Raw genomic sequence first — 26,282 nt, 5'->3', positions numbered from 1 at the left:
AGAGATTACGAGATTGTTGCATGGAACCTTGGATGACTAAAAGACTGTTCTATGAAACACAAATATCAATATTTCTCCAATATAGGTACTTTTATTATAACGCCAATGAAACATTCCACCACTTCTCATATCGTGGAGCCCTTGAGAAACTTCTGCGGAACCCCAGGGCTCAACGCAGCACCAGCTACTAAACCACACATGCATCTCCTCGCCCACATTCCTCTGCGGAACTTGACGAGTGAATGAGACTCCAGAACTTGAGCTATGAGAGAATCCCCCTGGAAACTATGAAAATCTGTATTAGGGACAACCGGTTTGGCTATTTCGATGACTCTGGTCGATTGTCAAGACATTTTGTCGCCGTCAGCAGACGATGAAATAGCTTGTGGTTTCTTAAACGCGTTTGCAAAATTTCAGGTTTCAAAAATATTTCATTTCATGCAGTCATTCATGTTCATGGAAATGCGGAACGGAAATAAACCGCCCAGAAAATGCGGTTCCCTAGTGAAAAAAAAGGTTGCGCAGAACTTTTAAACCACCAATCTATTGACTTTCAGTAAAGGTGTATGTCACCATCATGTGAAATACACAGACAGGTCTATCAAGTGATGCCCACCGTTAGAAAACTTCTCATCTTGACTGTCGTTGCGTCATCACCCAAACAAACAAAGACGCAGGCCGACAGCTGTTGCAAAATATGGCATGTTGGAAATCCATGCTTGTCATGTTAAATATCGTCGTCGATCAGTACTTCCTTCGGATGACTTTTCTACACGCGAGGCATCTATCACCAGTGGTTTCGTTTCTTGAGATCAACACGTGGAACAAATCACCCGGGTGACCAGATTTCGATGAGACACGACTAGGACCAGTGCCAATTATGAATGGCAGAAATCTTATGCGTGTGTGGTATCGCTAATTCCCAAACATTGGTCTCGTTTGTGGGTGACAGACGTCCCGTATAAACGGGACCGTACAAAGAACACCCAGGACAAGCACGCATTTTTTCCCGTGTAATGTTTAAAGAGCAGTTGAAGGACAGCCCTTCTCGCCCATCGTCCGGAGCAACAGATTTCAGAAATTAGTAAAACAGAATTATATTTATTTTTTTTTAGATTAAAAGAAGAAATAATTTCAGAATTGAAAAAAGAAATTATTTCAAAAATAACGGAAATTCAGAAGCAATGAAAGAAATTATATCTGGATGAGAGAAAGGAATAATTCTAGAATTAACGGAAAATCAGAATTCAGGAAAGAAATTATATCAGAATTAAAGAGAAAAATTATATCAGAATTAAAGAGAAAAATTATTCCAAAATCGGAAAAAGAGAAAAATTTCAGAATTGAAAAGAGAAATTATTCCGGAATTGATGGGAGAAATTATTCCGGAATCGACGGAAGAAATTATTCCAGAATCGACGGAAGAAATTATTCCAGAACTGATGGAAGAAATTATTCCAGAATCGACGGAAGAAATTATTCCAGAATCGACGGAAGAAATTATTCCAGAATCGACGGAAGAAATTATTCCAGAACTGATGGAAGAAATTATTCCAGAATCGACGGAAGAAATTATTCCAGAATCGACAGAAGAAATTATTCCAGAACTGATGGAAGAAATTATTCCAGAATCGACGGAAGAAATTATTCCAGAATCGACGGAAGAAATTATTCCAGAACTGATGGAAGAAATTATTCCAGAATCGACGGAAGAAATTATTCCAGAATCGACGGAAGAAATTATTCCAGAATCGGGAAAAGAGAAAAATTTCAGAAAAGAGAAAAATTGAAAATAGAAATTATCCCAGAATTCATGGGAGAAATTATTCCAAAATTGATGGGAGAAATTATTCCAGAATCGACGGAAGAAACTATTTCATAATCGACGGAAGAAACTATTTCATAATCGACGGAAGAAATTATTTCGAAATTGAAGAAAGAAACGATTTCAGAATTGAGATACAAGAAATTATCCCAGAATTGAAAAAAGAAAAATTATTTCAGAATTGATGGAAGAAATTGTTCCAGAATTGATGGAAGAAATGATTTCAGGATTGAAGAGAAAAATTATTCCAGAATTGAAGAAAGAAATCATTTCAGAACTTGAGAAATAAATTATTTCAGAATTAACAGAAATCAGAATTTCAGAAATCCAGACCTGAAGAAAAACAATTATTCCAGAACTAAAGAAAGAAGTCTATTTCTTCAATTCTGAAAAAATTTCAAAATTGAAGAAATACACTATTTCAGAATTGAAGAAATAAACTGCTTCAAAGTTAAAGAAATTATTTCAGTATTGAAAAAAGACATTGTTCCAGAATTGAAGAGAGAAATTACTCCAGAATTCGCTAGAGAAATCATTCTAGAATTGGAGAGAAATCATTCTAGAATTGGAGAGAAATCATTCTAGAATTGGAGAGAAATCATTGCAGAATCGAAGAGAGAAATCATTGCAGAACCGAAGAGAGAAATTACTCGAGAATTTACCTGTGAAATCATTCTATAGAATTGGAGAGAAATCATTCCATAATTGAGGAGAAATTATTTCAGAATTGCAGAAACAATTCAAATAAGAAAAAACAACGCCGAACGAAATCGAAAAGACAGAAAATAATTTAACCTCGATCCAATTCCGTGTTTTTCGTCATTGGTACATATCTGCAGGGTCCAAAAAACTTATATTTGGAAACCATGGGCGAAAGGATAGATGTCATTCATTACATGGGACCAACCCATGTAATTAGCGACGAGGAAGAAGACAACAGACACACATGTGACAACATGGCTCACTCTGATGCTTAGATGGCGGTTGAAACGAAAATAAATAAACCAAGTTACCTGGTTGGAGGGTGTTATGAGTGGATGACCGAGGGACGCCATCGCGACAGCAATCGTCTTGCCATTCTCGTTTTTTCTTATTATTATTTTGGCTCCACGATGCCACTCTGGGGCAAATTTATGTCTTGAAAAGACATTAAAAAAGTTTCTTCCACCCGTTCACGATCCCTTGAGCGAGTTGTGATACTAATGATGGAGTAATGATAAGCGCTTGTTTGAAGAAAAAAAACCAAAATGGCGAACGCCATCATTCTGTTGTTGCTCGAAGCTATAGTTGTTTTCTTCTCCCCTCCCCTCCCCCCATTGGTGTCGTTTCCTATGTTTATTTATTCTTCTGCCGATTTTATTTGTGGAAAATTGCTTATAAGGTCATTTTCTTGGGCAACTCCCCCTTGTCGCCAGTTTCTATACTTTCGAGTTCTTTTTAGAAATTTTCAAATTCATTTTTAATCGTGGGTAAGTGACGTTACGTTCTTGTCTAAGGGGGCCTTTCAAGTATTACGTAAGCAAATTTTTATAGCCATTTTTTACCCCCCCCCCTGTCAGCAAAACACTGACCCCTCGCCTCCCCCCCCCCATCTTTTCATAAAGGGTGGTTGATGACGTAAGCGTTATCTAAACCCCCTCCCCCCCTTGTCATCAAAAGTCAGCAAATCCGAAAGCCCCCCCCCATCGATGACGACGTAATATTTGAACGGCCCCTAATCTGCTATCCGTCGGTCATCTATTGTCCGTTACTACAAGTGGCGTTACGTTCATGCCCAATCTGCTATCCGTCGGTCATCTATTGACCGTTCCTACAAGTAGCGTTACGTTCATGTCCAATCTGCTATCCGTCGGTCATCTATTGTCCGTTACTACAAGTAGCGTTACGTTCATGTCCAATCTGCTATCCGTCGGTCATCTATTGTCCGTTACTACAAGTGGCGTTACGTTCATGTCCAATCTGCTATCCGTCGGTCATCTATTGTCCGTAATTACAAGCAGCCAGTGCCGTCTTTACGCATGGACACACCCGGGCACGGCCCGGGGAGCCTCTGGCGCAGAGGAGAGGCCTTATGGAGATGAGATCTGGTTAAATTTTTTGGGAGTAAGCAGGCGAATTGGTATGCGAAATCAGAAAAATCACTTTGCCCGGGGTCTCATGAGTTCTTAAGATGGCTCTGCAAATGACGTTACGTTCTCGTCTAATCTGCTACAGTCGGTCATCTATATTTCCCGTATAACTAAAAGTTATTACTACAATTGGCGTTACGTTCTTGTCTCGGGAAACGCGGGTCATATGGTCGCACGAACGACTCGTGATTCCTCTGAGACCGGAGATGAAGGAAACTATAATAAAGGACTGGCATTTCACGTTCCCGAGATAATTAGCTTTAGAAAGTGGATCCTTGTCTTTAGTCTCTGTAATTGACCCTAGACGAGATCAGTGTGACCATGGTGTCACAGTCACAGGAAGTGCCACGAGTCGATTCCATTGATTGCGTGCTTAAAAAAAAAGAAGTGGTAAGTCGATATCTAATCGACCCAAGGTCGGTTTTGTAGAAAAGACGGCGGGTGATCCAGTCACCAAGAGCGACACCTTCATTCTTGATTGAAAAATGCATACTTTATGCTTGACTGGCGAGTCCAACTCGCAATAGTGACGGACTTCACTGAAGCATTCAATGATGATGATGAATCAAACAAACACTCTCACTAACGACTCTTTCAAATGAATGTGAATCAGTGTGAGCTGTGACAGTGTGTCATATTTTCATCTTCTATTCGCAGAAAGAAAATACGCCGTGTATAAGCCTATGATCTCACTTTCCGTGCGTAAAGCCAGCGAAGCTGGGAAGGCGTGGTTTGACGCACGTATGCAGACAATCCTAGTGCGCATGCTTGAATTTTTTCCTGTCTGCAGAAGCTGCCAGTCGCCGATGAATGAGAAAGAAAGTGTAAAGCCCCCCCTCATGCACGCTCTGGAAATCCTCTAAGGAAAATATCATGCCGGTCTGTCGAGATTTCTTGATTCGGCCACAATAACCCCCCCCCCCCTTCCGCCACACATGATCCGGAATACCTTCCAGTATCTACGTTCTTCCCCAAGACTGAACCCGTGAACCTGACAGAATGACAGTACCCTCATAGTGGTATATGAGAATCTTATCACTCCGTCACAAGGGCCTCTAGGCTGTATCTTCACGTGTCGTTCCTTCTAGTGAATTTACAGTATTGAAAAAAATAATGTTCAGGGCCTCAGGGATACTTTTCCGCACACCAACTCCGGCCATGTATCGCCATACAGCAATTTCCAACCAGTTGAGTTGGGTGGTCGCCCCAGGCTCGGTAGGTAAAGAACTTGTTTCTGATATTTTCACTAGATTCGACCCCGTGGACCTTAACGATAACCTTCATTGGTGGAAGACGAGCATCTTACCACTGCGCCACTCTGGTCTCAGGGCTGGAACTGTCTGTCCCACCCTTGTGTAGACCATGTATTTCTGGCAATTGGCAGATCTCAAGTTTGCAACTATAAACTCTTTCAGAAATTCCCGGCTCATGTTGATTAAGCCGCGGCCTCAACCAAATTGAACCGAAGCAGCGACACACTCACTCCGGTCGGCCAGTACAGTTCGAGACTGCAGTTATTCAGAATCGTTTTTTCACCAACCCACCTAAACATTCCGCCAAGTCTGCGCAGTTTTCTACCACACACGTTCCGGAAATACCGAAAGCCAGGATTGCACAATTTTTCCTCAGAGGATTTCTGGAATGTGCATAGGGCGGCCCTTGAATGAGCGCCGTCACATTTTTGTTTTTGACAAACATTTTCGATTTGGCAGGAAAACTTGAACAACGCTAAAGCATTAAATTTTGCATGAAGCTTGGTAATTTCCGAGTGGGAACAAAAGTTCACCACACCCAGGGCCGCAACTAGGGGGGGGGGGAGCAGGCGGGTCTCGTGCGCGGGCGCAGGACCAGAGGGGGCGCAAATTTCATTCACAAACCTTGCCTTCAACATTACAAAGGGGAGCCAAAATGCGTACTTGCTCCGGGTGACCAAGCATCTAGTTGCGGCCCTGACCCCACACCGATAAAGAAGTGGTACAACAGCTTCTCAAAGATGGCCGTACATCAATGGCGGTTGAAGTACGTTCCGGTAGGTCTCTCAACATCCAGAAATGAGATCGTCATTGGCCAAGTGAGGACTGGTGATGCAGGACCATTCAATCACGATCAGAGAACTTGCAGACGAGGCAAGCATTAGCACTCTCTCTAAAACTATGCATTCCATTTTGACAGACGATTTGGTCTTAAGGAGATGCAATGTCGAAGTCATAATGACTCAAGTGGCGTGGTTCACCAGGAGTACGCACCGCACGGCACAACCATTCCCAAAGAGTTAATTACCAAGAGATTCTGTGTCGCAATCGGCAGCTCCATCACGATTAATGCAGTAGCGTTGTTAAAGTTTTTCCTGCTATTTTGCCAAAAACGAAAATGCGACACACTGCGCTCACTCCCATTTTCACACTCATTCGCAGTCTGCCAACGACTGGCTGCTTCTGTACGCAGGAAAGAATTCGTCTAAAATTATTACGCTTAAATAAGTGTGAAATTTTTAAACCCGAGCTCTACAAGTCTGTACGCAAAGTCAGGATGAGCGAGTTTACATTTAGGAAGCTCTGCCCCCCCCCCCAAGCTAGTATCTACAGCTATTATCTCAGGCTAAGTGAGCCTACATTTAGGAAGCTCAGGATGTGCAAGCCTACAATTATTAAGCTTAAATGAGTGTGAAATTTTAAACCCGAGCTCTATAAGTCTAGGTAGCTATGTCAGGATGAGTGAATCTACATTTAGGAAGCTCTTGCTAAGCGAGTTTACATTTAGGAAGCTCTGCCCCCCCCCCTTCCCTGAGCTAGTATCTACAGCTATTATCTCAGGCTAAGGGTGGTATTCACAGATGGTTTCTACAGTTGAAATTCTTGGATAGTAGATCGACACAGATTAGTTAAAAACCCGAATTTAACCAATCTGTGTTGATATGCTATCCAAAAATTGTGACTATAGTTTAAACCATGTAATGAATACCACCCTAAGTGAGACTACATTTAGGAAGCTCAGGATGAGCAAGCATACAAATATTAAGCTTAAATGAGCATACAATTTTTAAATGCAAGCGCTATAAAATCCATGTAGTAAAGTCAGAATGAGTAAGTCTACATTTTTAGGAAATTCTGATGAAGTGCATCTAGAGCTATTTTAGTTTGGGCTAAGTGAATCTGTATTTAGGAAGCTAAAGAGCTGAGTGAGTCTTCAATTATCAAGCTCAGGCTAAGTGAGTCTACATAGAACTTTCACACAGGCGGTTGCACTTTATTGCATCAGTCAGCGTTGTTCAGCTCTAGAATGGTTGCTAAAATGAAAAAAAAAAAAAAAAATTGATCAGTTCGTTGTTCAAGCACAAGAAGTGGTAGAAGATGCCAAAGAAAATATCTGGCTCAAGAGATTATAATTCTGTGATCAGATGGCAAAATGTCACAAGTCACTTATCCCAAAAAAATTGAGTTCGCATTCTGGAGTCTCGTTCGTCAAAATTTTGGAAGGTGATAAAATTTCATCCATCTCTTTCTGTTGGTTTATGAGGAACCAATGGAGGCAAATTGAAATAAGTCAAAAAGCCACAGTATCACATTTTTACAAAATATCGTTTACAAATTCGCTCTCGTGAAATTTTGAAAAAGTGACTTTTTACATTCTTTGCCATCTGAGCATAGATATGTACTGTGCAGACCAAGGGGGCTCAACCTTTTTGGCAAGTGCAGGCACCTCATTGGTTTGAAAACGTGTCTCAAGTCACTTAAGAAACCTTGAAATGTGTCATGGGTTGTTAAAGAGATCTGGGAAACAAATGAAAAGTGACATTTCAAATAAATGCCAAACAACCAAGTAAGACATGTAATCTTTCAATAATGCAAATAAGATGAGTATCATCATTCTTTCCTTTCATTTGGATCGGAGAAGGGGTCTGAAACAACCACTTTCTTACAAACTTGCACGAAAATTGTCCCGAAATTAGGCGAATTCATAAAGAAAAATAATTTCAGAAAAAATCCAGACGAGTTTATAACATGGTACTATTTACATCCTGATAAAGAACATTACACTACGCAGTTTCCATCCTTGCAGTTACATCTTTCCGTGGCGACAATATATCGATTTCCTTCATGTCCTTGGACTGGTGAATGCTGTAAGCTACGACGGAAAGCAGGTCCCTGCATTTCTCGATCAGCGACTTCAGGCACTTGAAAATAAACAAATCAAAGACTTCGAGCAATTCATCATGTAATAGTTATTAATGTATATTCAGCATTAGCAAATACAAAAAACAAGGAAGAACAAGTCACAACCATATCGCTTTTAGTAAGTAGCCGTTCAATGTTCAAAGCTGACTCTGGAAAGGGGAGGGGGAGAGGAGGAAAAGAAGGGCAAAGTAGGAAATAGAATAATACCCGCATACACACATACTCTCAATTCTCTTCTTTGCCTTAGGGCCTCCTCACGCTGCGATACTGAAGTCTGACGACTGATAGAATTCTTGGTATCCAAGTGATTCAAAAGGTATATTTCTATGTTGCTCCTCACAAACCTCCCACTGAACATGTACCTTGAGCCACTCAGGGATCTGAAAATGTGCAGCAAGCCTTTTGAGTCATCTCAAAACTGCTGGCAATTTAAGTGATCTGGAAATGTATCGAGAGCAGAGGTGCATTTATGGTTTTTTCCACCTGTGGGCTACACTAATTATGCCGCCCTTCTGCCATATTCAGTCTAATTTTCTTGACTACTCTTACCTTAAATCCACCACCCTTAACAATACCTGCTTACCCCCCCCCCCCCTGCAAGTATAAAGACGTGTCTCTAAAGTCACTCTTTTAGCCATTCCCATGCTTGCAATGTTTTGGTCACTCACAGGATTGCACACTGTTTTGATCACTCACATACTTGCACACACTCTAGGTCGCTCACTGACATGGTCCAGCACCTCCGGGAGATAGAAGGCTTCTGCAGTGTTTGCCATAAACGTCATTCAGACTACCTAGCAAGTTTGCCACATTTTGAAACACAGCATCCTATTTCGTTTCTTCTTATTTTGGCGTAGAATCTTCCTGATTGGCTCACAAATACAGTGTAGTGATTGGATGTGGGGCATAGAAATCGCCAATTCTGAGCCCGATCATTTCTTTTCCTCACAACAATGATACTAGCACGAGCAGGGAATTTTTTTCCCTGAATATTCTGAGGGAAAATAGACTACTTACTGACATCACAAGCAGACTGCGGAGGCCTTCAATCTCTAGGAGGTGCTGCATGTTCCCTTGCTCTGTAGGTCACTCATTTAGTCAGTTCTACGTCACTCTTTTGCTCACTTACAGCCTCTAGCTGTCTGGGCAGAGGCAGATTGATTGAGGGTTATACAAGAGAAGAGAGAATTTTTTTTTGTCGCCCTATCTCCCATTCTACTAATTTTCTTGGTAACTCATTTCTCAAATTTGCTGCCCCCTCTGAACTTGCCACCCTGAGCTATGTCCCGCTTAGCCCCCTGTAAATACATCACTGACCACTCAACTGATCTGGAAATGTGCTGGCCAGCCACTTAAGTAATCTGCAAATGTACCATGTGATACTTAAGTAAACCAGAGGTGTGCCTCGGATAGATCAATTGTTTTGGAAATGTGCTTAGAGGTCGCTCAAGTGATCTGGATATACTACTTCCTTCGCAGTTTAAACGATCTGGAAATATAATATTGGCTACTCAAATGGTTTGGAGATTTGTCACGGGCCACATCAGATGATTCTGAGGGTCATATTTGGCCCCGGACCAATGGGTTGGGCGTGCATGCTCAATGTTCTTCTTGTTGCAAAATTTCTACCATGAGTGGATCAGCTTATATTCATGTGTTCAAGGTTGCAGAATTGACTCTGAAAATGTTGAATTTGGTACATGGTGATGAAGGGGGAGGAAAGATTCGGTTTTATCTACTCAATCCACAAATCATATCATCCAAATCCCCAAAGCAGAATATTTTGCATTGTTCTGCAACAAGCCCTCGGCTGACTGGAAATTTTCGGCAGCAAAAATTACCATATAATAGTGTTTCTGCACGTTTCTTAAAATTCTTCCAGATTGTTCTGCAGTAGCACTGGTTGCCCTGTGACGTGCGTCGCAGATTTCGACACATTCTGCCTTGGGGATCCGAACCGTGATTTTAAGACAGAAACAATGATTCATAATAACACATGCTATCACCTTTGATAATGTCGCCAATTCGAATTCCCCATCCTGACTGAGCAGAATAACCTGATTATAAGTAGGCATCATGCCCATGATGATTTTACCGTGGTCCAGGCCATTTTCCTATGAGTAATAAAAAAACATGAGGTGTACATACACGGGCAGTAAAATATTTTCACATTTATCATAATAGTCAGTCGAGACGAAATAGTAAATTAAATCAATATTTCAACAGAAAACTATTCAAAGCTCATATACTGTTGTAGGGGGGGGGGGGGCTGTTTTAATGAAGCTTATAGACATTTTATCACTGGTACGTTTTGTCATCGTAAATCTTGCCCCAAACATTTCCCCTGCCCCGACTGCATGAAAGACAAAGTGAATGATTGCATTGGTGATCAAGTTAGTGACCACATGAGTGATCACTGCACGAGCGGGACATTTCATCCCGTACATTACAGCTCCAACATTTTGCCCCTTGTACAAATATAATGAGTAGGCTACAAAAATGTGAATAATAAATATAATTTTTTTAATACAGTGAAATCATAATGTAATATTTTATCAATTATATATGATATAATAAACCATACAGTCACTCACTTGTCACTGGCACAGTCACTCATAAGTCAATCACCCACTCACTTGTCTATTCATACGGCTACTCAACCACTTACTTAGTCACTCATACATTCACTTGACCACTCACTTGATAACTTATAGTGTTATTATCACTTGGTCATTCACACACTCATTTGATAACTCATAGGTCACTTGATCATTCATATACTCATTAACTCAACCATACAGTCACTCACACTCACTTACTTATGCAGTTACTCACTGCGGTTACTTATGTGGTTCAATCACTTGATCACTCACTCTGTCACTCAGGGCAGGCCAAATGTACTGGGAACAAAACTTGCTGAGGCGAAATGTCAGAGGCAAAATTTTTGAATCCCTTTGTAAGATGGGCAGTTTTAACACACATGGGACTTACCCGAGCTCTCCTATGATAATAACAATGACAGATGTCTGACTCAATATTCAGCTATAATTGCCAACGTTGTTTGTCAGGTGCTGCTGCTCCCAGTGGATGATCAACCTGAAGGCTCTTCACTATTAAACAATAATGATAACAATATTAATGATAACTTACATTGCTGGTTGACTCCTCTTCGTAATCAGGATCGAATAGAGTATAAGATCCGTGCTGTCTCTGCAAATGAACGAAATAAAAATTTGGTATCCACAGTACAGAGGAACTTAGTTTAACGAGTGGCTCTGTTAATGAGCAAAAGTTTTGACTCGATAAATGAGTGAAAAACTTGGGCTTTGTTTACATGATCATGACCAAACATATGGTTCTTCTCTTTCGCCCACACATGCACTATGAGATTAACAATCTTCAGCAAACAGAACAAACTTAACCCTCTGAGAATTTCGGAAAAACCATTTCCACATCGTGCACTGCTTCATGATCATTGAAGTTTGTGAGGGGGAAGGGAATCACCAAGAGAATTCCAAATTCTGTTGGGAGAAAACTTTGGGGGCGGATTGCATTATTGAATGTGACTTTATGGGGGAGGGGTTAGCACATGAACAGAAGCGACTATTTGTCGAAGAGATTATGTCTTTGGAAAAGACCATGGAACTGGAGGTGAATGAGTATGAAATTCGAGAGCTTAGTGGAGGAACATAGCTAGGAGTTGACCACAGACGAATTGACGAATCTCCATTGTGTGCAACAGCAAGAGCTTATGGATGGTATCTTGACTGAGGAGGAGGAATCTCTCACTTTAAATGACATTAGAAATGTGTATAAAATGGGGGAAGCCGAGAATTCTGTAGAAAAGAACCATCCAGGTAAAGCTGTAGCAGTGAACGAGAAAAACAAAGCTGTCCAACTTCAATGTATAATTTTTCATTTCCGAATTTTTTAATGTCACAGGCCTAGTTGCTCTCAGTGGAGAAACTTTTTTTAATTGGGAGATGGCATTGCAATTGCGTTTTGAAGTTAGAAAATCAGAGATCACCATCCAAGATGTGAGAAATGACTAATACAACTATTTAACCGTACATGTAACTCAGTTGCAGAATTTTTAAGGAATTGGTACGCGCCAGAACGTGTATGTGTATATATATATATATATGTGGGTCTAATGCATTTATGTTGTCAGAGCTTTGCTTGTTTTACTGCCACCTGTCTCTCATATTTTGAAGTGAAGATGGTAAATGCTTAAATATTCATGCTATTTGAGAATCGTGTTGAAGGTTTGCTTGCTCTCCGCAAAGAGAAACTTTTTAAAATGGGAGATAGTTGTATTCGCACCTCAAAGTTAGTATAAACCACAGGAAACTAACTTCAATCGAACACTGCTGTGCCACCAACAGGGTTCAAACCTGGCAGTGTTGCCAACTTAGTTATTTTCCAACTAGATTTGGTCTTTTTCTCAATGATTTAGTTGGAGAAATAAGCATCTACTTTTTTTTTTTTGCTAGTCTTTTTCAAAAATTTTTCCTGTGTACACAAGAAATTTTGGGAATGTCCTGGGAAAATACTAGATGTATGGTCATCTAAATGATGAATAAAATTAATTCTGATTGTTTTAAGCCTGGTTTCTAGTTGTTTTTGAAGAATCTAGTTGGAAAATTTTTGATTGTTGGCAACAATGAGCCCAGATCCTCACGATATGTGAGAGTCCACACAACTGCACAATTGCACCAAGGACAGCTGCCGACTGAGCTCGTTCATCATTAAAGACAATGACCAGGGACAGCTGCTGACTCGGTTCCTTTCTCATAGAAGAAAATAATAGAGGACAGTTGCTGATTGATGAAAGAGGGACCCAAAGAAAATTACTGAGGACAGCTGATGATTGGGTCCCCCTGTTATTGAAGAAAATAACCAGGGATAGCCGTTGATTGAGCTTGTTTGTCATAGATTAAAATTACCAAGTACAGCTGCTGATTGGGTCCTTTCTTATCGAAGAAAATGGCCAGGAACAAATGTTGATTGAGCTTGTTTGTCATAGGAGAAAATGGTCAAGTAAAGCTGCTGACTGGGCTCCTTAGTCATCAAAGAAAATTATAAAGGACAGCTGTTGATGGGACTCCTTTGTCATCGAAGAAAATGACCAGGAACAGCTGTTGATTGGGTCCCTCTGTCATGAAAGAAAACGACCAGGGGACAACTGTTGATTGGGCTCCTTTGTCATCAAAGAAAATGACCAAGTACAGCTGCTGATTGGGTCCTTTTCATAGAAGAAAATGACCAGGGACAAATAAATGTTGATTGAGCTTGTTTGTCATAGGAGAATATGACCAAAAACAGCTGTTGATTGAACTCCTTTCTCAACAAAAAAAAAAACGACCAGGGACAGCTGTTAATTAGAGCCACCTTCGCTTCCAGCCCATCTCACTAATGGCAGTAAATTGCAATATATATAGCGATATGGCCAGAGTTGGTGTTTAGTTAAGTAGCTGTTAATTAGAGTTCATCCCACTGCTTGCACGAATGCACAGCGGCAATAATAAAAGACTGCAAAAGTCCATTTGACTGATTTGTTCTTCAATATAGGGGAATATCCACTGCATAGTTTACTGTATACTAACATTTTGAATAAATTAGCATAATGAATGTCCAGTTAATTTGAGAAGAATTTTCAACACTCATCGGGAAATACAACAAGGAACACAATTTAACATTATATTGTATTTTCATAATCTTTCAATCAAACTTACCAAAGTACAGCCGACAGCCAAATCATACATTTCAATGCCTGCATTAGCCAAAGCAGCTCCGGCACATGTGAGGGCCCCGCCAACAGCTAAATGTGAAATAACAAGATGAGAATTAGTGATGAACGAAAAGTTATTGAATTTTTTTTATACAAAAACACAGCATGAATTAAAGAAAAAAAAAAGTTTCAATACCAAGATGCCTAAACAGAAGCGCTGATAGGAAAAAAAAACCATTGAATTAGAGGTGTGGGGGTTCTACATAAGCACAGCATTAAAAGCCATGCAAATAGGAAGGTTTGCTGTGGATTATCTGGAATTATCAGGGCTTGCCATTCGCTTTGTCATTTCTTTTCTTCTTTTTTTTGAGTGAAAAAAACTACTCTTGAACAGAGGCTTTTGCACGTGTGTGTGTGCATTATTCATGTTTTATTAAGTGTTTCTTGAACATTATTCATACATTTTCGATGCAATAAAATAAAAAATTCAAGGATGTTTACATTTCGTAAATTAACGGTAAATTGTGAGGAAAAGACCATGATTTTGCAGCCTGGCTGGGTTGCCGGCTGAACTCCCTATGAACCCTGAAAGAGTCCTTTGTAAGATAGGCCTATTCAATTCACAATTGCTTGGTGAATTTTTCTAGTGGTAGATTCCTAGTGACAGACTTGCATCGAGAGGACCCAGGTTCGAACACCACCATCACCACAGTGATGGTCGGCTGAAGTTGGTTTTCTGTGGTTCCCAACTTTAAGGCACGAGTGCGAGAGCCAATCTCCCCCTTAAAAAGTCTCGCCACCGAGAGCAACAGGCCTACAATTATTCAATCACTGCACTTCACTCATAGTTAGAAAATTGATGGCAGCGCTACACATAACAAGCACTACACAGTAATAAACCTCTTGTTTAGGTTCACAACACCTACACACACATTCCAACACATACCAATTTGTTAGAAATTCCGCAGAGGAATGTGGACCAGGTGCATGTGTGATGTAGTAATAGTAGTAGATGGTGGTAAATTGCTTGATGGCGAATTTGCCCAGTGGTTGTTGGCAATGACCTTTCTGCACACGAAACAGCCCTGCTTAGTGTAACATAGAACTACAAGGCACTACAATTTCAAAATTAATCTCAAATGAAAGCCAACACGAAGCTATATCAATTTGAGACACTAGAAGAGGGAAAAAGAAGCGGCAGTATCATAAGTTTGAATCAATGTTTAAATTTTTTCAATGTCTCGCATACCAATGAAAAAGGCAATCAGAAATCAAATGAAACTTTTTTTACATAGAAGTTGTCAGCTTTCACTTAAGACCAATTTCGGCATCATAACGCTCGCTGTCTAGTGTTGAGGTAGATCAATTTTGAAGTTTTCATAGAGCTCAAATTTTTTGTCACACTGCTGTCATTTTCTTCACACAAGGGCAAATTAACCAATTTCATTATCGATTGCAAATGGCTGTGCTCAATATTTTTCAATTTCATATGTAGCACCGAGAGGATGGTGTGCTGAACCGTCAGTGGAGGAGACTGATAGCGATGTGTTCTACAGTCATCTTGTCATCGATACATTTTTGCTGCAGGGCGATTCTAAATTCATGAGACAAACTTTAAGAGATAATATAAGGCACCTAAACAAGCATTTTTTGGCCATAGAACGTGTAGTTGAATCGCAATAGAAAACACGGTAGAGGGTGTTTTTAGGGAGTGCAGAATAGCATTTCACCAAAAGAAAAAATATTTTTCCAATTATTTGCTACAAATATGTGCTATCAATCATTTGAAGGTGAAGGGTGGTTGTAACGTAGTATGCTACTTCATGGTATGACCTGGATAATTCAAAATCAACCACAAGTCACTTTACCGCTTGTCACAGCAAGGATCCAGAAAGGAGTAATGGGGACGTTATCACTCCTCCCAAGAGCTGAATAATATGTAAAAAAATTGCCGTGTCCCGTTTTTTAGTTTAAAGAAAGAGTTTGGTTTTTATTGGCACATATGCACCTTCAGATTGGATTGAAGTTCGGCTTTTATTCATATGAGGGCCATCAAGGTTATGCTGTGGTATAAAATCTTGTGGTAAATTTTATGTTACCCAGGTTGCACCATGAGGAGGCCTACCACATTACATCCCCCTCACCCTCGAGTGGTTGATAGCACAAATTGTGGCAAATACGTTGGAAAAAATATTTTCTTTTGGTGGAATGCTGTTGGACACACCCTAAAAAAACCCTCTGACATGTTTACTATTCCATTTCGACTCATATTCTATGACCGAAAATGCTTGCTCAAGTGTCTAGGCCTATCTTGTCTAGGCTTGTCTTAGGTGTTACATCTTGAAGTTTGTCCCATGAATTTGGAAACGGTTTTGATGACACCATCTTGCACAGGATCAACTGCACTTACATGCTGACAATGCATAGTGATGTCAAAGTAGCATCTAACAAAAGATGGAGCAAGAGGAAAAAGCAGCCATCTTGGCCTATTCCGCATATCCAAAGAATGTCCTAATCACAATATCAAGTTCATAATACACATTACAAAACACAAATTACAAAATTACACATAAAACTTCAAACTTCTTCGATGACAACTACATACCTCCACCGTCATTTTCAATCACAAATATAAAAATATCCACTCTGGATTTTGGGAACTTGTGCTAAAAACAAAAAAGGCGGGAAGACATTAGTGAGCAAATAAGGTCACAATAATGTGATTGATAAGTTAATTTCACAAATTTTGTCACAACATGATCATGTTCTACAAATGGCGGCTAATTTAACTAGGACATACGTGCACTAACCTGTGGCCCTCGGATTCAAGTGGCCTACAACCTCAAACCTTTTTTTTTTTGGCTGTGATTGGCAACTTTATTTGCCTTAGACCAGCGGTTCTATACCTAGAGGCTCTTTTTTGACTAGCTGAAAATACTGTGTATTAAATTCAATTTCTAATCGTTATTTGAGCTGTTGGTTCCAACAGCAGACTTCCTGATTATAGTGACGAAAACAACTTACAGCTGAACCTCTCGATAACAGACACCCTTCGGTACATTATTCGAGTAAAAAAAACCAGCTTGACATAGAGGGCTTTGCCACAGGAAATATTTTAAGAAAAGCAAGAGTAAAAATTGAAATAAACCTCACCATTAAGACGACAGATTCCAGTGCCTGTTGCAAAGTCGAAGATATATTCTTCTCCTCGTTGGAAGGTATGTACGGCTGCCTCACAACACAGGAGTATGGGGCGTATTTGAAGTCCACCAGGATTTGTCCCTTATGACTGAACTCTGATTTACGAATAACATCTCTGGGACCATACCTAAATTAGAAATAAATAAAGTAACATTAGATCATATCTAGGAGGATTGTATCACTGATTCGATGCACCTAATCCAGGGATTCCTAACCTACCAGTCACAATCCAAACTTAGGTCGCAGGAAAAGAAGGGCCATACAAATTTACTAGCAGCCAGGGGCTTACAATATGGGTCAATACAACCTGCAGCTAGACACAGATTGATTAAAAAAACCCTGAAATTCAGGTTTTTAAACCAATCTACGTTGAGTTGTAGGCTGCATAACTTGTAGTATCGGTCCAGTGTTGTATGTGCCTTACAGTCCTGTTACAAATACACTTTTTGCATCACTGGTTTTATTCATTCCAAAGAACCAACGACCCCATGAGGTTCGCAAAGCTTATCTTGTCGTTGATTTTGGGTCACAACTGAAAAACACGTTAGGAGCCCCTGATCTAACCAATGAAAATAGAATACAGTCATGAAGCAAGGACAGACTGGGAGGAGGGGTCTGTATAGACTTTCTTTTTAGGGTCCTCTTTTTGTGAAAATTTTCATTATTTTTTAGAAAAGCGTCATTAATTTTGTGAAAAATAAGTAAATTTGTGGGAAGTGAAATAATCTAGTTAATTTATCACAAAAGAAATGCCAAATTTATGGCTTTGTTAATTTGTATTTTGTGAAGGGTCCATTTTTCAGATCTGAAATTTGCAAAGGGTCTGGGAAACAGACCCAAAATTTGACTGAACAGACCCCTGTAGACATTACATCAGTGTTTCTCAAAGTGAGCAATATTGCCCCCGGTGAGCAATGGAAGTTCCAGGGGGGGGGGGCGATAGAAGCTACAGGTATAGCATTGCATAGGATCCTATGGGTTCGTACGAATTGGAGGGTGATAAGAGAAAAAAATTCCCGAAGAAGGGGCGATGAAACAAAAAGTTTGGGAAACTATACATTACATAAACATGCAAAGTGAAAAAAAATTACACTCACACAGAACAGAGTATCTTGGTGTTCCCGAATTCCAAATAGGCAGATCCCGATGCCTCGGACTGCATACCAAGTTTCAGAGCTGAAAAAATAATTCAAAGTATAGTTAGGATAAAAAAAAAATCTGGCATCCAAAAATGTCAGCCTCAAAAAGTTTCGAAAAAATTACCACTAAATTCTATGCTTCGAAATATGCACAAAAATATTTAAAAAAATCTGGCAGAATTAATATGGGCCACTCCAAGAAAGAAAAAAAAATGCAAACTGTAATATTTTTAACGGCAATAGCGGCCACGAATGATATAAAAAATCCTGCAACCCTAAAGTCTTAGAGCGACATCATTCAAACAACATAAGACAAAGAAAGAAAGAGGAACAACTAGTGTTTATATAAAAAAAAGCTAAAGAGGGGAAAAGAAGTATTTTATAGATATCGCCAAGAAGCGTGAGATGATGATGATGAATAGCTGACTGTTGCCATTTTTAGTATTTTTTTTGTAGCTTTAATAATTGCAGCTAATTTTAGTTTTTAATGTGTTTCTGGGTAATATGAATATACTTTGAGGATGACAAATTTGGACCCTTTTCTTGTAAGTGATTTTTGACGAACTAGTGCATGGCGGAAAGTGCTGTATAGTACCTAACACATGAAGGCGGCGATTATTTTTGAGGAATGATTATCGTGTTTTTAAGAAGTGCTAAAATGACAGATAGTTGAATTTTTTTAAATCAATAATTATGTTCATGACTTATTATAGTTATGACTATCACAATTAAATTTAGTCACACATACAAATATTTCTCATAATCATATAAATATTCATCTGTCGAACGCATAAGTTCTTTTGGTTAATTGCAGTACCACTCTAATTTGTGCTATTGGCGACTTTTTATTCTAGTGATAGTTGGCAACTTTACTTGCCTTAGACAATTTCTTTTTTGGCTGTAATTGGTAGTTTTACTTGCCTCAAACAATTTTTTTTTATTGCAATTGGCAACGTTTTTTCTCTTTGGCAACTTTGCCTGCCTTTGTTACTCTATTTTTGCTGTAGTTGGCAACTTTATTTCTCTTAGACAATATTTTCAGCTGTAATTGGCACCTCTACTTCTCTTTAATAATTTTTATTGTAACTGGCAACATTACTTGCCTTTGACAATTTTGTCTGGCTGTAATTGGCAGCAGGACTCCAACCAAAAAATTAGAAAAAGTATGATATGGGGGGGGGGGGGGGGAGTTGCCTCCAGGAAAAAGCAAAATGGCAGAAATGATTTCGTAGCAAAAATAATCTTTTGCCAAAACAGTACACTTAGAAACCACAGATAATTCTTTTCTGTCTCTCCTCACAATACAGGGTGTTTCAGAACACATGGCTAATACATTAAGGGGTGATAGAAAACAACAAGACAAGCACAAATCACCATGAAACCCATGGTCGGAACTCAAGCAGTTAACCCACAGTGGGATGCTTTCCAGCACCACGTCGATAATGTGAAGGCTGCACCACTGTTGGTAGCCACTATTTTGAGACAGTTGCTGTGTGACGTCTCTGTGCAATAGGAAGTGTTCTTCCTTAAATTCATCGGTGTCCTGTAATTCTGTCTCTTCATTTCATGACGCAGCACGTACTGCCCTCTCGTGTTCAACCAGCTGAGTTCCGAAAATGGGTTGTATGGTAACTTGTGCTTGTATAGTTGTGTTCTATTACTCCTTAACGTATTAGACATGAGCTCTGAAACACACTGTAGGCCTATATATTACATTCTTTTTGAAGTCTTCCAAAGTCCAGTGTGTAAACTCTCTTCCTCTATGCACATCAAATTATGAAGACATGCAAGTTCTTTTAAGAATGACGCTCTTTCGGGACCACACTCAGAAGCACAGTGCAAAATGCGTAAATTTCAGGGTACAATGTAAATAAGGTCAAGGTAAACTAGATGGTTTTACTGTGCTGCCCATCATCTTTTTAAAGGGTTTTTTTTACAGGGGATTCCAAACAGCCCACGAAAGTTGTTCTGTTTGAAAAGTATTGATACACAAAACATGATAAACACACCCAGGCTAACCATATTTTCTTCATAAAGATACAGGACCAGTTATGATAGAAAAAATTGTCAAATGCAAGTAAAAAAGTTGCAGTAAAAAAAAAAAAATAGTCCAAGGCAAGTAAAACTGCCAATGAAATCAACAAAAGCAAGTTGTCAATCAAAGCCAAAAATATTATCAATGGCAAGTAAAATTGCCAATTAAAGCAAAAAGTATTATCAAAGGGAAGTAAAGTTATCAATTATTATATCCAAAAGAAATTATTAAAGGCAAGTAAAGTTGCCAGTTGCAGCAAAAAAAAAATTGTCTGAGGTAAGTAAAACTGCCACAGAACTCCCGCTTGTCCTACATTTCAGTAAAATGCCCTACTTTTCACAGAATCTTATCAACAACGTTCATGTAATTGATATTGATTAAGAAGGGAATCATTCATATATCGCCAAATAATGCAAATGTAGTAGATTGTAAATTGATTTTGCCAAAGCAGAAATTGTATCCTCTTTAAGGTTATTTTGGGGAAGGGGGGGTGTAGGCGAGCCATTTGGTTTAGTGGGCCATTATTAAGTTTTCATTTGCTTGGTTCAACAAGTAGAGTACCTATCAAAAACGATGACACTGAGCAGTAAATGGGAGCCGCATTTGGCCAGTAGGCTGAAGGCTGTGCATCTTTAGTTTATTAGGTGCATGTATAGGGTATCGACAGAACAAAACAGCTGAAAAGAACCCCATGGTCCGAAAACTTATTAATTGTAAATGCAGATTATAATGCATATGCACAATTCCTCAAAGAAAAGTACACTATAAGTGAAAAAGAATAGAAATCATTACTACCACAAGGTCTCAGTGCATCTGGTGTTCGCCCATCCTTTCTTTTTCCATTTCCATCGATCTGAACATAAAACAGAGGAAAAAACACATACATTTAACATCTGTTTAATAAAACATATAACACTTCCGCTGCCATTATTTACAGAGCATGCAATATGTCAGAAGAAACATACTTTCAGGAAAGGAAAATGCATCTCTGACCTCACGGGGACTCAAACCCCAGTATCTTGTTTCCCAGACAACTGCTGTACCAACTAAGCAATGAAGACAGATAGAATTTTCCCTCCTCTTGGAGTGTAGGGAGAGTGACGTCTTTTGTCACACACACTTGGTTTAAATCACATTATTGCTGAAACAAGCAGTTATAATTCTAAAAGAAGTTAGTACTTTTCAAGGAGTGAAAAAAGATGTACCTCAAGGTTCTGTTCTTTATCCTGTATTATTTTTAATGTATAGGCAGATTGCGCTGATAACTGCCTCCCCAACAAGACATTTTACAGCACTCATTGTTTTGTTTCCTCAATATAAGGGAACAGATGCTGTATAATCCAGAGATTGGCGATTTTGGCGACTTTTTTTCGGCGCCAAACACTTTCGACGGCCTGGACGAAAGTCGCCAAAAAAAATCTCCACCACAGAAAACTCAACGGAACAGCTTTGGTATAAGGGACAGGTTAACGATTTTTGGCGACTTTTTCTTCCGGCGCCAAATATGTCAGACAGCCCGAGAAAAAGCCGCCAGACACTACGTGCGCCAGAAAAAAAAAGTCGCCAGCATAGAAAACAGTAAAAACAAATGGCATAAACAAAAATAAGCTGTGGAGTGTTTCTATTTATTATAAATTAAAACCCGGACTCTCTTTCCCGAGAATCCGGGTTCTTGTGAATAATCAACGGTATAAAATAAATAAATAAAATAAAAAGGATGCAGGGGCATCCTGCATGTAGAAAAGAATAAATATTGGAAAATATTAAAGGTACAACCTGAGGGAAAAGATATCCAAAATGATTCCAATTAATCCGACACACACACTACATCATATATACGGAAGGAAGAGAAAATATGAAGAACTATCCCAACGGTTTTTCAAAATGCCGCGGCTATTAAGTGACGTCATTTGGAAGAAAAAAAGAGAGGATAGAATGAGAAAAAGAGAAAACCAGTTTGAAAATGGCAGTAAAACCCGTTCGAAAGACGCGCTAGGACGCTAAGAACACGGAAAAACAACAGCCAGCGCCACCGACTGGCAGAATTCTACGAACATTCTGGAACAACGACAACCCAGAAGAACAACAACAAACCAGAGCACGGCAACGATTGAAACTTATCGCCGGTAAAAAGTCGCCAATTTGGCGTGTCCCTTATACCAAAGCTGTTCCTTTCATTTACAATGAAATTTTAAACAAAATAACGACGGCTGGAAAGCATAGGCCTATAATCCGCTAGACGGATATCTTATAATCTTTCCACTTAACATCCCTAACTATCTCCAAAAAGGTACATTAAATTTATCTACTTCTTTTTCTAAGCAAAGCCGTTTTTAACAGAAACAAAGCCAAGTAAAATTTGAAGTCTTTCTGCCGATTATAATCTGGCAGTGAGCTCTTGACATGTCGCTAAAAGCTCTTAATGGTGTTTGTTTGGGACCCCGTCTCAGATTTGACGAATTCCACACTGTGGTTCACTTTTAAATGATTGTACCCTCTCTCCCCTAGACGATTATACGCCTTCCAGCAATCGGAATGGATAGTTGTCCCCCTTTTTTATCCATGTCTCGATTAACCCAAGGAGCGTATCTGCGGATCAATCATGAATGGCTACCAATAACAACTTACCCGATTCCCTCTCTTACCCCACCAAAACCCACTGACTCTAACCCCTGCGGTGCGAAGACACCATTATCTGTTCGATTTGCCCACGTTCCCAGTGCCACCTGGAATGGTTGGTTCTAGAAGCGAGAGAAAGTTACGGCAACTCACCGCCATTACGCCAGCCTTGGCGACTTATAGCGCCCTTGATTATACTGCATCTACTCTATTCTTTTGTGTATTATTTATACTGAATGTATGCTATAATGTATGTTCTGTATGTTTCTTTACTCCGCTGAAAGAGGAGAAAACACACAATCTAGTTTTCTCTTATCTAACCTTGAACAATAGCTGACTCCACCCACTGGCAGTTGATTGGTTGGAGAGAGGAATGGAAATAGTGTCCCCCAGAAAAAAATGCCTTCAGTGCAGTTTTCGAAGACGAAATATTTCAGCGTTGCTACATAAAGCAGATCAAGTTTGACGAGATATATCAGGATTGCTGCTAAAAGGTTTAAGATCATCTCGGGTTCGGTGGGAAAATAACTTGTTACTTTAGTGATTCTGAAATGTGTCACGGGCCGCTTAAGTGCTATGGAACCATACTGTGGTTCACTTGAATGATCCGTAAATGTGCCACTTAGTTGATATTTGCCAAATTAGGTTTGAGGTCACAGCCACAACAGATGACTCCAAGGGCCATGGATCGATATTATATGCTTTAAAATGTGCCAGAGAGGATGCCGTTGGCGACATATTGGTGTTTTGGCGACAAAAAGGGATACTGTATATTGAGAACTAGCCCATTTCTCAACTATAAATCCGAGTGATAACTACAAAGCGAATATAGATGAAATATATAAAACATAGAGATCCACCCCCCACAGCACTCACGAGAGCAGTTTTCTTGGCGCTTTTGTATAAGTGAGGCGACAGCACGTTCTCCGGCCCGTTTATCCGTCTACTATCGCCCGGCATGGCTCGACTCTGAAACAGTTAAATTAATAAATATTAGAAAATGAATTACACATATTATAAAAATTAATAGTTCATATAACGAGATACACCATACAAAACAATAACGATACCCTGTCAAGTATCTAAAATACAAAGTATCTTTCAAGTCAAAACACCACGGAGATACAAAACGCGCGCAATTGTTTACATTTGCGGATCCTAAGGGATAAGGGATGAGGATGCCTTTGTAACGGCTAGCACCGCAACACCGGTGCCTCTTGTAATCGTGGTTAACTTCTTTTGCTATGCCACTGCATTAGCAGTGCTTTCGTGTCATTCACGATTTTTTCCTTGTCAGATGGTCTTCTTATGTTTAGACCGAGTCTAAAAGCAACACGTTCATCTACATCAGGAGGCTCGTGTAGGTACATTTGGCAGCGTGACAATTCAGGACAGTGTAATAGGATGTGTTCTATGCAAAGAGGGCATGTAGCGTCCATGTTCACAGTGAACTTAGCAAGACGGTGGTTTGTCTCCAGTGAGCGAGTTCGAGCTTTGAAGAAGAGTGTTGATGGAAGAGATCCATCATATGCGCTCTCCCAGGAATAGGCTAACTTCCTGCAATAGTAGTTCAATGATGATTTCTTTAGTACTTCTTGCTTCCACAATTCGTGGGCCTTCTTGCGAATCGATGTTTTAATTGCTCGACCTGGTCGCTGGATGCTTTGTAGCACTGGCGTGTTAAGATACTTTTTACCGAGGAAGTTGGTCCTACGCCACCAGGATGTACTTTGGAGGCAATAGAAACAGTTGATGAAGAGTTTTTTCACCACTCTACGATCATCCAGTGACCAAAGTCGGGTGACGTATGATAGTTTTGATCTTGCTTCCCTTGCTTCAAAGGTGGAGATATCAACAATATGGTGAACATTTTATTTCGTGGAATTTGTTTCAATCCACTGCAGTTCGTAGTTGTGCTTCATTCCCCTCCATTGTTGACCTTTCCGTGATTTAAGCAGTATTTTAGCAACTTTCTTAACTTTCGGCATCGTTTTTTTTAGCGATAATTGGCGATGTCCCGTATTTTTCTGTATGAGGCTTTCCGAATAGACGTCATAATCATCATCAGCATCACTTTGAGGGACAAGCAGAGGATGATCCCCATAGAAATCAATGTGAAAAGTGGCGATTTTACCGTAGAAATGCAGAAAATTGGTGGGAGTTTACCGTCACATCAATGATTTTAAAAATTGAATTGAATTTTGGAAATATTGAGTTCGTTTAGAGATACGGAGCCCAGAAAAATAAGCATAAAATAATTAGCAAGACCTACTTTTGAGTTGGATATCCATGCAATAACATTGATTTAAACTTTTTATTTATATCTTTTCAAGTGCGAAAATGGAAATGAATGTCTCCGTACTGTCTTTTAATATTCAACTGGATCAATACATATAGTTTAGGATATTTTGAAATTAATTATGGGCCCATAAATTACACTGAAGAAATTCCACAGCTTTATTCAAGCATTTTTTGAAGCAAAAACAGACAGATCGATGACTTGAATTTAAAAAAAAAATTCGAAATTTCTAGCTCCCATTAAAAAGAAGAAAAAACGATTCATTTCTATGTTTCTTTAATTTAGATTTGTTTCTTTCATGAGTCGAGCAGGAAGTCGCCATATTGGTTACCTTGTATGTCCCTCAAGAAAGAGGGAAATATCACGTGATCCAAAGTCCTCATTTGAAATCCCGATTCCCCGTATTTCTCTCGAAGAAATATGGTCAGCCTAGTTACAATCAGTCCTCCTACGTTTTAGAAAATTCGTTCTTTCGCCCTTTTTTTTCAGTTTCCCAGAATTATTCTAATTTTCTTTTTTCACTCTGAAATTCTTGTCATTGGCATGAGTGTGTGCGTATGTGTGTGTGTTTTTCCCCCTACAGTTTCCCACGCTTTGACCAGCACCATCAAAATTCCCAGACGAATCAAAATAGCCTCCAAGCAGGGTAAATGCTATTCTAACCATTGCCGAGTTTTCCCGAAGGTAACACGAGAAAGACAACACGGAACACGGAAAGGTAACACGGAAAAATTGCTCTGAAAGAAGAAAATCAGAAATAAATAGGATGCCAACAACACTCAATGCTGATTCTTCTGGCAAAAACAACAACACTCTCACAAAAGTTAGAAAACAAAGAAACTTCTGATGGTACAGGAAGAAGGACATCCTCCTTACTCCAGGCGAAATAATAAAAATGTTCAGACGAGAAGCTTCGCCGTCACCATCTTACTCCCTTTTTCCGCCACGTGTGAAATTCTGAAGAAGAAAAAATGTACAATGGACGGCAACATCAAATAAGCTTTACAACTTACGTAGGAGCAACGTATTACTTGTTGCAGATTATGGCAGTTCTACTTCAGAAACATCTACTATATCATTAGTATTTGTTCGTCTCTTAGTTGACAACTCATCGGGTGCGTTCGAATGA

The 26,282-nt window shown here is 39.5% G+C and overlaps 1 protein-coding gene across 1 annotated transcript; it reads right to left on the bottom strand.

Moving 5' to 3' along the window:
* Positions 1–7,775: 7,775 nt before the first annotated feature.
* Positions 7,776–24,017, bottom strand: LOC149070894 (exosome complex component MTR3-like). Its single transcript, XM_089248678.1, has 10 exons — positions 23,925–24,017; positions 23,731–23,823; positions 21,031–21,088; positions 18,159–18,237; positions 17,014–17,188; positions 16,466–16,526; positions 13,865–13,950; positions 11,280–11,339; positions 10,136–10,243; positions 7,776–8,128 (listed from the first exon to the last, which is right to left on the bottom strand). Exons 2-10 carry the CDS (start codon positions 23,812–23,814, stop codon positions 7,991–7,993), a joined length of 849 nt encoding a protein of 282 aa, XP_089104804.1. The 5' UTR covers positions 23,815–23,823; positions 23,925–24,017; the 3' UTR covers positions 7,776–7,990.
* Between the last annotated feature and the right edge of the window lie 2,265 nt (positions 24,018–26,282).

The sequence above is a fragment of the Pholcus phalangioides genome, unplaced genomic scaffold, assembly GCF_987345545.1.
Source record: "Pholcus phalangioides strain wild (caught in Gottingen) unplaced genomic scaffold, Ppha-v1.0 ptg000020l_1, whole genome shotgun sequence".
In the NCBI taxonomy this organism is placed as follows: Eukaryota; Metazoa; Arthropoda; class Arachnida; order Araneae; family Pholcidae; genus Pholcus; species Pholcus phalangioides.
The sequence above is the reverse complement of the archived record's forward strand: the minus strand, read 5'-3'. Positions and strand labels throughout refer to the sequence as shown.

Bases quoted from the DNA above. Each gene is read 5' to 3' on its own strand.
- LOC149070894 (XM_089248678.1), bottom strand. From the start codon at position 23,814: ATGCCGGGCGATAGTAGACGGATAAACGGGCCGGAGAACGTGCTGTCG. The intron at 18,238-21,030 runs GTAGTAATGATT...TTATTTTTTCAG, and splicing joins AGATGCACTGAGACCTTGTG to CTCTGAAACTTGGTATGCAG. The intron at 10,244-11,279 runs GTAAGTTATCAT...TATTACTCATAG, and splicing joins AAGAGGAGTCAACCAGCAAT to GAAAATGGCCTGGACCACGG.